This window comes from Toxotes jaculatrix, chromosome 20 (assembly GCF_017976425.1).
Source record: "Toxotes jaculatrix isolate fToxJac2 chromosome 20, fToxJac2.pri, whole genome shotgun sequence".
NCBI classification, from domain to species: domain Eukaryota; kingdom Metazoa; phylum Chordata; class Actinopteri; family Toxotidae; genus Toxotes; species Toxotes jaculatrix.
The window spans coordinates 7,197,040-7,212,562 of NC_054413.1; the positions used below are offsets into that span (position 1 = coordinate 7,197,040).

The 15,523-nt window shown below is 38.5% G+C and overlaps 2 protein-coding genes across 5 annotated transcripts in view; one reads left to right on the forward strand and one right to left on the reverse strand.

Annotated features, from left to right (window-relative positions):
• The window catches only part of acad11 (acyl-CoA dehydrogenase family, member 11), a 45,186-nt gene extending 38,677 nt beyond the window's left edge, over window positions 1-6,509 (forward strand). The window contains exons 14-20 of the mRNA XM_041066106.1: window positions 3,983-4,052; window positions 4,747-4,832; window positions 4,941-5,012; window positions 5,176-5,330; window positions 5,474-5,590; window positions 5,989-6,098; window positions 6,187-6,509. Of these exons, the coding sequence (XP_040922040.1) occupies window positions 3,983-4,052; window positions 4,747-4,832; window positions 4,941-5,012; window positions 5,176-5,330; window positions 5,474-5,590; window positions 5,989-6,098; window positions 6,187-6,301 (725 nt within the window). The 3' untranslated portion in view covers window positions 6,302-6,509. The remainder of the gene's footprint in view (window positions 1-3,982; window positions 4,053-4,746; window positions 4,833-4,940; window positions 5,013-5,175; window positions 5,331-5,473; window positions 5,591-5,988; window positions 6,099-6,186) is intronic.
• Window positions 6,490-15,330, reverse strand: LOC121200672 (U2 snRNP-associated SURP domain containing). 4 transcript variants are annotated; one of them, XM_041066103.1, is made up of 26 exons: window positions 15,267-15,330; window positions 14,355-14,453; window positions 14,109-14,223; window positions 13,840-13,964; window positions 13,657-13,727; window positions 13,390-13,478; window positions 13,207-13,242; window positions 13,015-13,097; window positions 12,628-12,793; window positions 12,327-12,538; window positions 11,909-11,952; window positions 10,196-10,300; window positions 10,022-10,088; window positions 9,722-9,885; window positions 9,403-9,565; window positions 9,231-9,310; window positions 9,040-9,127; window positions 8,790-8,927; window positions 8,498-8,687; window positions 8,296-8,376; window positions 8,126-8,177; window positions 7,845-7,992; window positions 7,615-7,725; window positions 7,396-7,517; window positions 7,070-7,255; window positions 6,490-6,978 (listed from the first exon to the last, which is right to left on the reverse strand). In XM_041066103.1, exons 1-26 carry the CDS (start codon window positions 15,309-15,311, stop codon window positions 6,840-6,842), a joined length of 2,919 nt encoding a protein of 972 aa, XP_040922037.1. In that variant the 5' UTR covers window positions 15,312-15,330; the 3' UTR covers window positions 6,490-6,839. The 4 variants fall into 4 exon arrangements, with proteins under 4 accessions (XP_040922037.1, XP_040922036.1, XP_040922038.1 ...); XM_041066102.1 differs by having other exon boundaries at window positions 7,070-7,279; XM_041066104.1 differs by lacking the exon at window positions 13,207-13,242 and having other exon boundaries at window positions 7,070-7,279.
• Between the last annotated feature and the right edge of the window lie 193 nt (window positions 15,331-15,523).

Consider the following 15,523-nt stretch of genomic DNA (forward strand, 5'->3'; position numbering starts at 1 on the left):
AAAAACGTCGTAGTATAGTATGCCGTTTTTTCCGGGCAAAAAAAGTCAAAAATTTTTTCGACCTCAAAATGTCATAAAAAACGTCATAGTATAGTAAGGTCTCCAAATCGGACAAAAAAAGTCAAAATTTTTTTTGACCTCGAAAATGTCACAAAAAACGTCATAGTATAGTATGCCGTTTTTTTCGGGCAAAAAAAGTCAAAAAATTTTTCGACCTCAAAATGTCAAAAACTTTTTCGACCTCAAAATGTCATAAAAAACGTCATAGTATAGTATGCCGTTTTTTTCGGCCAAAAAATGTCAAAATTTTTTTCGACCTCAAAATGTCATAAAAAACGTCATAGTATAGTATGCCGTTTTTTTCGGCCAAAAAAAGTCAAAAATATTTTCGACCTCAAAATGTCACAAAAAACGTCATAGTATAGTATGCCGTTTTTTCCGGGCAAAAAAAGTCAAAAATTTTTTCGACCTCAAAATGTCATAAAAAACGTCATAGTATAGTAAGGTCTCCAAATCGGACAAAAAAAGTCAAAATTTTTTTTGACCTCAAAATGTCACAAAAAACGTCATAGTATAGTATGCCGTTTTTTTCGGGCAAAAAAAGTCAAAAAAAATTTCGGCCTCAAAATGTTATAAAAAACGTCATAGTATAGTAAGGTCTCCAAATCGGACAAAAAAAGTCAAAATTTTTTTTGACCTCAAAATGTCACAAAAAACGTCATAGTATAGTATGCCGTTTTTTTCGGGCAAAAAAAGTCAAAAATTTTTTCGACCTCGAAATGTCAAAAAACGTCATAGTATAGTATGCCGTTTTTTTCGGGCAAAAAAAGTCAAAATTTTTTCGACCTCAAAATGTCATAAAAAACGTCATAGTATAGTATGGCGTTTTTTTCGGGCAAAAAAAGTCAAAAAATTTTTCGGCCTCAAAATGTCATAAAAAATGTCATAGTATAGTAAGGTCTCCAAATCGGACAAAAAAAGTCAAAATTTTTTTTGACCTCAAAATGTCACAAAAAACATCATAGTATAGTATGGCGTTTTTTTCGGGCAAAAAAAGTAAAAAAAATTTTCGGCCTCAAAATGTCATAAAAAACGTCATAGTATAGTAAGGTCTCCAAATCGGACAAAAAAAGTCAAAAATTTTTTTGACCTCAAAATGTCACAAAAAACGTCATAGTATAGTATGCCGTTTTTTTCGGGCAAAAAAAGTCAAAATTTTTTCGACCTCAAAATGTCATAAAAAACGTCATAGTATAGTAAAGCAACAAAATCGGGCAAAAAAAGTCAAAATTTTTTTCGACCTCAAAATGTCATAAAAAACGTCATAGTATAGTATGCCGTTTTTTTCGGGCAAAAAAAGTCAAAAATTTTTTCGACCTCAAAATGTCAAAAAATTTTTCGACCTCAAAATGTCATAAAAAACGTCATAGTATAGTATGCCGTTTTTTTCGGCCAAAAAATGTCAAAATTTTTTTCGACCTCAAAATGTCATAAAAAACGTCATAGTATAGTAAGGCAACAAAATTGGGCAGAAAAAGTCAAAATTTTTTTCGACCTCAAAATGTCACAAAAAACGTCATAGTATAGTATGGCGTTTTTTTCGGGCAAAAAAAGTCAAAATTTTTTCGACCTCAAAATGTCATAAAAAACGTCATAGTATAGTAAAGCAACAAAATCGGGCAAAAAAAGTCTAAATTTTTTTCGACCTCAAAATGTCACAAAAAACGTCATAGTATAGTATGGCGTTTTTTTCGGGCAAAAAAAGTCAAAAATTTTTTCGTCCTCAAAATGTCACAAAAAACGCCGTTTTTTTTCGGGCAAAAAAAAGTCAAAAAATTTTTCGACCTCAAAATGTCATAAAAAACGTCATAGTATAGTATGCCGTTTTTTTCGGCCAAAAAATGTCAAAATTTTTTTCGACCTCAAAATGTCATAAAAAACGTCATAGTATAGTATGCCGTTTTTTTCGGGCAATAAAAGTCAAATTTTTTTTCGACCTCAAAATGTCATAAAAAACGTCATAGTATAGTAAGGCAACAAAATCGGCCAAAAAAAGTCAAAATTTTTTTCGACCTCAAAATGTCATAAAAAACGTCATAGTATAGTATGGCATTTTTTCAGGCAAAAAAAGTCAAAAAAATTTTCGACCTAAAAATGTCACAAAAACGTCATAGTATAGTATGGCGTTTTTTTCGGGCAAAAAAAGTCAAAAATATTTTCGACCTCAAAATGTCACAAAAACGTCATAGTATAGTATGCCGTTTTTTTCGGCCAAAAAAAGTCACAATTTTTTTCGACCTCAAAATGTCATAAAAAACGTCTTAGTATAGTAAGGCAACAAAATCGGCCAAAAAAAGTCACAATTTTTTTCGACCTCAAAATGTCATAAAAAACGTCATAGTATAGTATGGCATTTTTTCAGGCAAAAAAAGTCAAAAAAATTTTCGACCTCAAAATGTCACAAAACCGTCATAGTATAGTATGGCGTTTTTTTCGGGCAAAAAAAGTCAAAAATATTTTCGACCTCAAAATGTCATAAAAAACGTCATAGTATGGTAAGGCAACAAAATCGGCCAAAAGAAGTCATACTTTTTTTTGGCCTCAAAATGTCATAAAAATGGTCATAGTATAGTAAGGCATCAAAATCGGCCAAAAAAAGCCAACATTTTTTTGGCCTCAAAATGTCATAAAAATGGTCATAGTATAGTAAGGCGTCAAAATCGGCCAAAAAAAGTCATACTTTTTTTTTTTACCTCAAAACGTCATAAAAAACGTCATACCGCTGTATGTTGTCAAAATCTGCCAAAAAAGTCATACTTTAGTATGACCTCAAAATGTGCCAAAAAAGTCATAGTATAGTATGTCGTCAAAATTGGCCAAAAAAAGTCAAAAATTTTTATGGCCTCAAAATGTCATAAAAAAACGTCATAGTAAAGCAAGGCGTCAAAATCGGCCAAAAAAAAGTCAAAAAATTTTTTGGCCTTAAAATGTCATAAAAAATGTCATATGTTGTCAAAATTGGCCAAAAAAAGTCATACTTTTTTTTTTTCACCTCAAAATGTCATAAAAAACGTCATAGTATAGTGGGGCGTCAAAATCGGCCAAAAAAAGTCATACTTTAGTATGACCTCAAAATGTGCCAAAAAACGTCATAGAATAGTAAGGCGTCAAAATCGGCCAAAAAAAGTCATACTTTAGTATGACCTCAAAATGTCATAAAAAACGTCATAATGTATTAAGGCCTCAAAATCGGCCAAAAAAAGTCACACTTTAGTATGGTCTCAAAATGTCATAAAAAGTTTCATAGTATAGTAAGGCATAAACACGTCACAGTATGGTAAATTATATAAATATGAATAAAAGTGATAGTATATGAAGTCACATAAATGTGAAGACACAACAAAGTATAGTAAGGCATAAAAACTTCTTAGTATATAGTAAGACATAGCATTTTTTTGGCTTAATATACTATGATGTGTTTTCACAATTGTCTGTTTCTTAGGTGCCAAAGTTGACTCCCAACCAGAGAAAGAATTCTGCATTTGGTCAATAATAATTAGTGCAAGTCGTTTATCTTTCACATCACTTCATCTCTGCCCTGTGTTGTGATGTAAAAGTGATCTATATGATGTCTCTATGACGTTGCCCTCTCGAGGGAATATTTTACAGTGTTTATTTATAGCCATGAAAGAATCACGTTTTTTTCTCAAGTAAATTTTCAGTTTCTCTCCAGCCTTAATGACAAACTGAAAGTTACTGTATCTGAAAGAACCTCACTCCAGAATCCAATATGTGAATCAACAGCTGTTCTCATGCCATCAATCTTTCACTGGCCCTCTGTGTTTTCCATTTCCCACTCAGTTTCCTACCACAGTTTGGACTGGGAAAGGTTAAGGACAGAGCTGGACTGTGAAAAGATGTTTGTTTGTCGCTCTGGGTTTGAATACAAATTAATCACCAGATTTTTGACTTGTCCCTGCAGGTGCTGGCAATCCCAAGTGCAAAGTGGCCATTGTGATGTGCAGGAGCAGTTCTCAGGAAGTTAGCAGCAGGTCAGTAGAACAGTCGTGTTCTTGTTTGTTTTCTCCTCTGGTGTTTGGGAATGTAAGAAAAATACTTTTCTGTATTTGTGCAAGAGTTCAGGCCTGTGATGTCATCTTTTTAACCACAGGGCTTATTAATCCAGGATTTATGTTAGCAATACTTCCAGTTCTGCCAATTAAATTGTACTCTAGTGATTTTATGTGAATTATTTTATGTTGAAATGATTGTGTGCTGGTCAACCCATTTTTATACTTGACTGAAGAGGCCATTTCTCTCTTCCTCTGTGGTCCCATTATAATGGAAATAGACTTGGTCTAGGGACAGGGTGTACTTCCTAGAGTGCACTTGCATTTTAACAACACTGCCTAGTGAGGCAGAGAGTTGTATCACTTTAATCTTGTTGTTACTTGTTGTCAGTTAAATCTTGTGGCCATCATTTATCCAAAACTCATCCATGACAAGTTTTTAGGATGTTAATAATAAAAAATAATAATAATTAAGAAATAACCACACCCAAGATATGTAATACACTTTCTCATTCTTTTGTTGCCACAGCAATGTAACAAAGCACACACCCAACTGTGTGTGCAAAGAAGGAGGGAAATAAATTACGGCAGCAGAGATGGCTGATCTTTAAGATAAGTAAACTTGTGGTATAATGTATCATTATTTTAAAGCTTTGATTATCAATTTGTTTCTTAGGCATGGCCAACACAGTATGATCCTTGTACCCATGGACACACCAGGTGTGAAGCTTGTCAGGCCGCTCACCGTGTTTGGACAGGATGGTAGGATTATGCCTGTCATTTTACAATATGAATTGTCTTTTTACACACAAATATGACAAGTGGACTTTCCCCCCCAAAATTAGTTTTTTTTCCTGTTTCTGTGCTCAGATGCTATCCATGGTGGCCACTTTGAAGTGCACTTTGAAAATGTGCGTGTCCCTGTCTCCAACATTATTCTGGGTGAGACTTGCTCCTTTTCAAGAAGCACACTACACCTATAAAGCCATAGAAATATATGATTTCTTATCTTTTCTTATCTTATCTTTGTTGTATTTTGACAGTAAAGTGATCTTGGCTTAACAATTATGCACTGGGTTCTTTCCCACTGTGCATCTGTTTCTAGGAGAGGGCAGGGGATTTGAGATTGCCCAGGGTCGTCTCGGGCCAGGCAGGCTTCACCACTGCATGAGGGCTGTTGGCGTGGCAGAGTTGGCACTGGAGCTGCTCTGCCAGCGAGCTGCTACCAGGCGCACATTTGGAAAAAAGCTGTATCAACACGTAAGTGATCTACCTAGAGATTCCTCCCACTTTAATATCAGGGCTGTGGTAGTACATGTTGAGCTCTTTCACGCTATTGACACCTAGTGGACAGATTTTTTAGATACAGCTCAAGTAAATCTATTTGTGTTATGTTTGTCTAGGAGGTTGTTGCTCATTGGATAGCCGATTGCCGTCTCCTGATTGAACAGACCCGCCTGCTGACTCTACATGCTGCTCATGCACTAGATACAGTGGGCAGCCAGGCTGCTCGCAAACAGGTAACACTATTAGTCTGCTTTGGATGTAGTCACATGCTAATTGTACACTATATACTAATTTTAAACAGTACATGCTATTGTTACTAGCAAACTCTTTTAGCAAATGCCACAGCCAATTTAGTTTAACAATGAGATTGTAAAAATGTTTTTCTGGAATTCATAATTTTTTTTAGTTGTTTGACCACAATGTACAATTGGTTTGAATTTTTTGATAAGTGTTCCCTCATTTAACATTGCACTGTGGGAGCGTAGTATACATAAACAGCACAAATCAAGAGTTATGAAAATTGTTGAGTATACTCTAATATTAATAAGTATAATATTATATATAATAATATAATATTATACTATATACTACTGCTTTTTTTGGTTTTTTTACTGTGTTGTCTACTTCTTAGATTGCTATGATCAAGGTGGCAGCAGCCAGGATGGCCTGTAAGGTGGTGGACTGTGCTATACAGGTTTATGGAGGTGCAGGTGTGTCGGGAGACTTCCCACTGGCACAGATGTGAGTGATTTCTTGTCACATGAATGTGAATAAGCATAAGCATCAAATAAATCAATTCTGACCCCAATATGTCCACATTCTTCCTCAGGTATTCATATGTGCGAACCCTACGCATTGCCGATGGACCAGATGAGGTGCACCTCTCCTCCATTGCTTACCTAGAACTGAGAGAACAGCTGAAGAAGGCACAGGCCAAATTGTAAAGTAATGATCACATCAGTTTCACTAAATTGCTAAATTGATTGCACTGCCTTGTTCAGACTCTTGTCTGTAACATTTTTGCCTTAACTATCTGCTGAGGAGGAAGCAGATTTAAATTTTGTGAAATGATTTCTTACTAAAATAAGCTAAATGTAAAGTTAAAAACTGAATGTCACAATATTACACTTGATTAAAAATGACACCTTTTTATTAGGAATTCTTTTTAATGTGAACTACAAAAACAGAAAATGACAGCATGAATATAAGACTATTGTCGTCACACTCTGTATGGGTGTGGTCTACCACATGGATGAATCAGGGAATCAGGACACACAAGCACATTATTATTTTGTACAATATAAAACAGTAATGGCCCCATCCATTTGATACACCAGATGGCAACCCATGCAACACCCTCCACTCTTCTTCATCTATACTGTACATTAACATTTGGGCAGAGATCTTCAGCTGCCAAATCACTCGGTCAATCTTTTATACAACATGGTGCAGAGAAGGGAAGAAATGAAAGGAAAAGACCTGTCAGTGTTTGCTCTTCTTAGATTTTTTGTGAGATCGGTGAGGAGACCTTGATTTGGAACGGGACTTCTTAGCTGACTTCTTGGGCGTCCTGGATCGCGACCTCCTGGATCGTTTGGGTGTGCGAGGTGATGAGGGGGATCTAGTGTCACACAGAAAGAATGTGGGGTAAATGTAGGGGTACAAACTAAGATCAAGCTCTAACAGCAGTTGCAGCTGACAGATTGTCTTACCTCTTGGAGGACTTCTGTTTGCTGGATCGAGGTGAGTCTTTGTGTGAAGAGCGGGAAGATGTGTCTTTTGAGTACGAGCGGTCGGAACGTTCCGATCTTTCCGACCGCTCTGAACGGGGCGAGGACGACCGGCCTCGTCTGCTACTGCTCCGTGTAGGGCTGGGTGACCCACTGTGACGCCGCTTCCTATCAACCGGAGGGGACAAATATCTGTCAGGTGGGAAATTAAACAAATCCAGTGTTTTATGACGCATACTGAAATACTATATCTTTTTCTGACTGAAGAACCAGACACCACATTGCAACCGACTAAATGTTTTTCTCACCTCTCTTTCCTGGTTGGTGTGTCCTCTTTGTCCTTCTTCAGGTCTTTCAACCGTGCCTCAGCTTTCTCCTTCTCTTTCTTCTCCCTTTCTTTCTCCCGTTCAAGTTTTTCTTTTTCTTTTTCCTACAATGAATAAACACAATTAATGACCCCATTTTTAAATGTTAACTCCTGTATTTAATTTCAGCTTTGGTAATCTTGGCAGAATAAAATTACATACCTTTTGTAGTAGTTTGTCCCTGTAATGTTCCACCTGCTCCTGGATACTCTGGCCAGGCTTCTTTGGCCTCTTCCCAGACTCCAGCTCATCCTGGAACTTCATGACCTTAACCTTGGTGAACAATAAAAGAAAAATGTTCAAAACAATGAACTTTCTGTGCATTCAAAACACCACAAATATTAAATGTTGGTACAAGTTGTATGGGGGTGGTTGCAGCAGTTGCGTTGTACCTCTATCTCTCTGAGCTTGGTGCGTTTCTCCTCATTCATTTCAGACATCTTGGCCTTAATATCCGAGTCGTCTCTAATGGGGTTGGAGTAGCTCTGATTATCTTCTGAGCGAGGGCTCCTGTCATCGTCATCACTGTCCTGTTCATCTCTATAAAGATGGAAACAATTTGTGGTGTTTACCAAAAAAAAAAAGAGGTTCAGGGTGCACTAAGGTATTTGCATTATAACAGAAAAGACTATTATCCTAAAAGACAGCAGACACACACACAACAAAAACTCACTTTTTGGTTTCTTCTGGCTGCTCAAATATCTCCCATTTTGAGGTTGTCACAGCTGAGGAGCAAAACAAAAGCCAATCAACAAACAGCACCAAAGGAAATATGATGGAAACTTCACAGGTATGACTAAAATGGTATCCATACTGCTATAATTTGGGTATAAAGTGTTTCACCTTGAGCTTCCAACTCTGCCTCGTCCACTGCTTCCCATTTTGAGGGTGCTACCTTGAAGGTTGCTTCCTTAGATTGATCCACTGCAAAACCAGGAAATTAAGAAACTTGGTCATTTGGTCAAAAGCTGCATACAGTACAACATTTAGACTGAGATCATCATTAACAAAGACAGCATCCTATGTAAGTCACTGCACCACTCACATGGTATTCCATCTATGTCTTCTTCCATGGGTTTGATAGGAACACCATCTAGGTCATCCAAGGGGGCTCCATCAATAGGAGCTCCATCAATAGGCCCTGCGTCAATCGGCACCCCATCCACGTCCTCCAGGGGAGTGCCATCTACATACTCTCCTATTGGAGCCCCGTCAATGTCCTCTGCTGTCTCAGCCTGGGACAAAGACAGCACAAAAATAATCAAGCCAGGACTTTAGTAACTTGTGGGATCGGTTCTTAAAGTATCAGAAAGGTGAAGTGTTGTTAAATCATTTACCTCTACAATGATGCTCGCAGGTTCCTTCTCTACAGAGAGATTAACAAGGCCCAGAAAGATGTTCTGCAGCTTGATGAGGAAGGGGTCGGGATACACAGCCCAGTCCTCCCATGCCCGGAAACAAGACATTACTCGTTGCTGCCACAAAGAAGAAAACAAGAGAAGTATGGTTCGGTGACCTGGGTCACAAACTATTTAAATCATCCAACATGTTAAGTTTACTGAACAAGAAGTGATTGACATTTGGTACCTTAAAGTTCTCACACTGAAGGTGGCCCTGTATCGTTTTGTATGTTGCATTGAGGTCTGAGAAAATCTGGCAGAGTTTTGTCTCAAAACTGTTGAGAACAGGGAAATGATTATTAGAATTTTATGAAGTCCATAGTTACTTGGCTATCATAATTTTAAATTCACAGGAAGTATGTAAATTAAACTACTTACTATTTTCTGTAGTAAGACGCATTGGCTACTTTGGCAGAGGAGTTGTACAGCACATCAGAAACAAGATATAACCTTGCAATCTGAAATGTCAAGGACAAAAAATGTCAGTTTCTACAACACAATTGGAAATTCACGGAGTTATTGTCCCTTTTTTTTCTGTGTTTTAACTTGCCTTTTTGGGAAGAGGGGTCTTGAGGATGGAGAGAGACTCTGTGATACACTCCACTATCTCTTCAGCAGCCTCGGCGTGGCTGAGACAAAACAGCATGGCCTCCGCGATGTCTCCCCTCCTGGGAGTCAAACCACGCAGCATCTCCTCTAGTTTGTCCCGCTCTCTGCAGAGATGGAGGGCAATCAAGCTGAACTCTAATTACAGCTACATTTACAGCAGAGCATTTTAACACAACACTTAAATAAAATATGATTATACAAGTCTATGACTATTTATAACATGATTTCTTTGCTGAGATTCATGAAGAAATAAGCATTACTCTTCTTTCAAGCAGCCTTTCTTGCTGGCTTCTTCCTCTTCCTCTTCTTCATCACCATCATCATAAGGACCATGGAGGTATGGATTCAGAGGAGGTGGACGCCATAAAGAGCCATTTTTAAACATCCTAAAGTCCTCTGTTCGCCATTTGGCTGGTGCTTCACCCTGCAAATCAAAATTTACAGTAAACATTAAAAAAACATGCTGGGACCACAGAACATTATGTTTATCTTCCATGTGGGCTGGATGCCACTGACACTTTATGCTGAAGTCCAGCAATCTTTAAACATTGAAATCAAACCTGTAGTATGGAGTAGAGCTTCCACCGGTAGTATACATGTGCCGGGCTCTGGTTCTCAAATAGAAACCTATAGAAGAAAGTAAAAACCATTGTAAGCTAAAGCTGCCTTTTAACTACTAGAACAACAACAAACTGACAACAGTTGATACATTTCTCATGTGCAGTTGCCCCTACCTGTACATGGGATTGTTGATTTCTCTGTTCATGATCATGGCTTCAAACATTGGGCCTTCACGCACCACAAACTCGATCATTCGGTGGATGAGAGAGAGCAAATTCCTACAAGAAAAACACAGTTAAAGCAAACGGATTCAGACTGGCCAGACTTTTGAGAACTATAAAAAGCCTGTCTATTAAAGATTAATTTATGCCTGATGGTTTGACACTCAAAACAGCCTTACCCCAGACATAATGCGTGTTTCACAAAGAACTGCAGCAGGGCATAGCCGCTGCTGTCGTGCACAGTAGGATATCATTGAAAAGTGCACAGCGGAAATCGTCACCTAATTGACTCAGCCAAAGATATATACTATCTATTTATCACTCATTTACTATTGCTGAGATTTAAATGGACAAAACGAGACATATCTAAATAAAGGGACAACTGTCAGAGTGTCACATAACCAGGCATAAATTAAGTGCAAACTGTGATTATGCCTCTGGGCCTATGTAGAACATCAATGAATAAATGCTGCCAAGTCTTATAAAATCACAACTGATAACAGTAAAACATTCATTTTAATTAGGGTAAGAATTTCAACTAACAATTTTTTTTGTGTGTATAAATTGCTACAAAGTTTATCGTCAACTTCTTCAAGGCTACAAAAGGTTTTGATCTGATTGCATCTTTCTTTGAAAACCTCCTAGATTCAAATTTCACAAAATGGGGAACAAATGAAGCTGGAGAACTTGGTAATGTAGGAGGGAGACATTGACAAGACACTGGATTATCTGAAACGTGTTGTCAAAACAGTGCCTTTCAATTCCCACTCATCTGCTGACTAATGTGACGTGAGGAAGAACCAAAGCAGTATAGGATTGTTGGCCTAAATTGGCTAAACAGGTTATCTACTGGTGCAGTTGGTAATAACTGAATACAGTGCAAATGGGATCATTAGAGTTCTTCTGTGACAGTTTTTGGGGAGATACATGGTGCAGGCTGCATACAATTCGCCTAAAGTGGCCAACAAGACAAAGGATGTCTTTCATTTGACAACACAGATAACATTTACTTGTATTGGAGCCGATCGTACCAATGGCGGGGTAAAATTCAGTATACTTTCCCAATCCATCCCATGATGCTTTTCAGGTCCCTCGCTGCTGCAGACAGTTCAACTTGTGCTGCTCACCAAGGCCAATGTCAAAGGTCATATATTGACTAATGCTGGCAGGTTTGGATTTGTTAGCAGGGGCCAGATTTACTGAGCTCCCGATAGGGTGACAGAGGCCAAGGGGGTCGACGGTCTGAGTGAGCAATGGTCAGAGAGCTGGTTTTCACAACTACAGATCTAGAATCAGCAGGCTATGTATGTGGCCGAGTACCATGTCACTAAAGTTGAGCAACACAATTAAATGTTGATGTATGGAGTGGAACTGTGATGGACTAGAGTCATGATCTTTCTCTAAACAGCACATTAAATAAGCTCTATAATGATGTGTCGCTACGTCTTTAAAAGGAAATATGAATGATGGTGGGATGTGAAAGAGTCAGTATTATTCTATGTACTAATATGAAGACATTGTACCGTTGCCTCAACCATTGCTCACCCACACTGACCAGCCCCCTGTAGCATGCAGTGATCAACTGATCAAACTTTTAGCTTCATTATGGGATGTTTATTTTTTTTCTAAGTTTTTACACCAATTTAAAAAAAGAAAAACATGTACCTTTCTGTTGGGATAACCACTTTGACTATGGCTTGCGACAGAGTCTGTATATGAAGTCACATCAGATAATAAACATAGAATGTGAGTATTGTTAAAAAGGCAACAGGTGAAAAATATAAAAAATGCATTTAAAAGTGCAAAAAGACAACAACTTTCCTTTACTGCTGTCAGTTTTACTAAAGGCCAAACACCTCTCTGTAACACTGAGCATTTTCCACACACTAACATTTCTTTACACGCACACTGATATATAGTGCAGCTAATTTAATTCAGTGAACAAGACAAAATCTATCACTTACAGAATCTAGGATTAATACCTGTACTGACTGCTCATTGTAAAGGCTAACATCTTACCAGCAGAATTAACAAAACACTGCCATAACCCATGAGAAAATCCTAGGCTGACATTTTGAGTTACCTTCTCAAACTCCTCCTTGTTTTTAGGTGGAGGAAGCAGGGGAGCATTGGGGTTCTTTAGTCTCTCTCGGGGCTGTGCGTTGAAGGGGAGGCCAGAGGGAGGCGGTGGGAGTGTGTGCTCCATCATGGAAGGAGGGATATAGATTGGGTGGGGTGGAATGGGCACACCTTTGCCCCATCCTAATTTCATCTCAAAGTTCATTATCATCTTTCCTGCAATAACAGTGAAAAATATATTTAAAAGGCTGCAAAGAACACCGGTATGTCATCTATTTGTTTCATAGTTTTGTACAGTTTTGTACCATTTAGGTTCTTGAGCGCTCGCTCAGCATCCCTCCTGTTCATGAAAGCCACAAAGCCACAGTTCCTCTCCCGAGCCCTCTCCTCGTCTGTCCTCGGCCACATGATCTTCACACTGGCCAGCGGGCCATAACGGCCAAACTCTTGACACAGCATCTCCTCATTCATCTACAAAATAAAGAAGAGATAGACAGAGAAAATTACCACTTCATAAATGGACACTGGGTAAATATTTAAATATTAAAATAAGGACATAAAACGGCACATTTCCGTTTGGAACTTAAGAGTCAGCACATGGGTAAAGCAACAGGCTCAAATCAAATCCTGTTCACAGCAAAGGTATATAAGTCAGTGCTGTGGCATCTCTCTTCAAGAGAATACAAATTCACCTGTGGATTGATGTTTCCGAGATACAAGTTAGTAGTGGATGGGTCTCCAACATCATGGGAACCTGGTGCACAGTCATCCAAAACTGCAGAGACAGAGAAGAGAGAAGAATTTCCTACTGCTGTCTGACAGGACAACATATTGTCTTGGCAAGATGGAAAGTATTCACGGCCACTATATTAAGTCAAAATTACCACTGGACGGACGGTTTCTTCTTGAAGAACCATCCGCTAAAAGAAGCAGAAAAGCAGTATAAATTTTGTTTCAGGGCATAAGTGGACAAAGAGGGTAGGGGAGTGGAGTAAGGCATGCAGGACAGGGCCATATCAGGCCAAGTTAGTACATTGAACACAGCCATGCAGCTTAAAGACACTTACATGAGCGTCTTCCGTCCATGCCCGAGAGAGGTTCAAAACGACTAACACGTCCTTTCATCTTGTGTCTTTCGTCCCTTTCCTCTTGTATTCTGCAGGAAACAGCATTTCGCAAATATAGTACAACCTATGTTCAAATCATTGCAACTTTTGTACATTTTACTGCACCTCTTCACATCATAACACCTGTTTAACTTCCCAGTTTATAACACCTTAACACAACTGAAGATTAAAATTTAAAAACTGAGGTTTAAAAAACAAAAAGCTTACTGTTTAAGTTCTTCTTTGAAGAGCTCCAAATTGCTCTTCTTCTTCTCCTTTTCATTACCTTTCTTCAAAGGCTGAAACATAGATGTGGAAATATTATCGGCACAGCAAAATCAAAGCAGTACTCACTAGAGCTGTAACGAGAGCTACTGTTACGAGTTACTTGATGACTGTGACAGTACTTACATGTCTTTTGTCTAATGCTAAAAACTGAGGTGGGGTTTCCAAAGGCAAGAAGCTTTTTGTTTGGGTCTCAAAACGTGACTTGGGTTTGTACAACTTTCCTCTCTTGTCATCAGCAGCTGCTTCTTCTGAAAGGAGAAAGAATGTTTGCTCTAAATTTCACTGATTACATTATCCTTGCACTTTTCTGAGTCAGAGAATGCTAAGAACTATTCTTGTGCCTTCACATATCATGCAATCGAAGTGCGCCAAACATGATGTAAATGCTGTACCCTTTGTTGCATTTGCGACACCACCACGGACAAAGGCCTTGACTTTTCCCTCCCCTCCTCCTTCAAAAGCAGCAAGAAACTCCTCGTAAATCTCTGCCGCTGCCCGCTCATCCTCCTGAAAACAGAAACCGATATTAAATAAATAAATATTAAATAAACACATTCTTCAAATTATTTAGAAGCATCTCGTAGATAATATTAGCACATAATGCAGACAACGCTCTGTAAAAGTCAGCCCATACTTACTTTTTTCTTTATTTCATCTTGTTCCTTCTTACTTAGTGTCCTCTTGGCCACTGCCATCTTGCCAATGCTGAAAGACTTAAGTTTGCTCTCAAGCAGCGCCTGCCGATGTAAACAAAGCATGGTTGACTTTCAACAGGTATTTCACAGTATCAATGTAAATGCTGATTGAAGCATGTAACACATCTAGGCTATCACAAATATGGCAGTTGCTTCCGTGGTATTGATTATATGATTATTATAGTATTATTATTATTATAACTTCTAAAGCCTGACAGTGATCACGTTGACAGGCAAGTTAAGCGGGAGCCCTAACGGTAAAAGCACGCAACTCGCACCACACTGTGAAGTGGGTAATGTCCGCTCGTAGAGATAATTGCCGAACTATTTGATGGCCAATTCTGCAAGCTGCATTTACTGCATATTCCCTACCCAACTGCAGCTGGACACCAGGAAGTACCTACACATGAGCCAAATTAGCCAGAGGCCTAACAAGCTGCTATCCGCTGCAGCGCCACCGACTGAATTCATTAAGCGGCGAATGACTACTACGAGAAGCTAAGGCTGAAGGCCCAAGTTCCCAAATATTCACTCTACTGTGTTGAAATTCAAACACATATCAACTTTGTTTTGAAAACGAGCTATGTAGATAACAGCCGATTAGCCGCCCAAACAATATTCCTTTCTAGGCCAGCTGCCCTGACTAGTGGCTAAATCGTTAGCTTAGCTACGTTAGCCACTGTGGCCGGAGAGCTAATGTTAGCTTTAGCGTGTTGGTAGTTAGCTAACGCCGTTGCGCACAGTCCTGCAGGCAACAAATATGTAAATAGTCAGAGTTGTTTAAGCATAATATTATTTACACTTTCGTTACAACAGACAAGATCTAGCTAGTGCAAGTACAAACAATAAATTCACCTTTGCGCTAGCTTTTTGAGAGCCACCAGGCGTTCGGTCCGCCATCTTTTCTGGAACTAAAATAAAATCGATTACCGATTAGAAGATAGCTACAAACGTGAAACTCCAGGCGACATAATCGATTGCCGAATCAGCGATGACAGAATGTATTCTCTCTGCCACTCTTTGGTGACCATGTTTATTTTTTGTGTTTGCAAATAAAACGTAGTGCCTTTAAATGTCGTGTTTATAAATGGCAATAATTTTGAGAGACAAAA

What these genes read in the sequence shown, in the direction of transcription:
- LOC121200672 (XM_041066102.1), bottom strand. Translation starts at nt 15,311, where the DNA reads ATGGCGGACCGAACGCCTGGTGGCTCTCAAAAAGCTAGCGCAAAG. An exon ending in AGCGCTCAAGAACCTAAATG is followed by an intron (nt 12,539 to 12,627) that starts GTACAAAACTGT and finishes CTGTTATTGCAG; the next exon opens with GAAAGATGATAATGAACTTT. An exon ending in GCGTCTTACTACAGAAAATA is followed by an intron (nt 9,128 to 9,230) that starts GTAAGTAGTTTA and finishes TGTTCTCAACAG; the next exon opens with TTTTGAGACAAAACTCTGCC.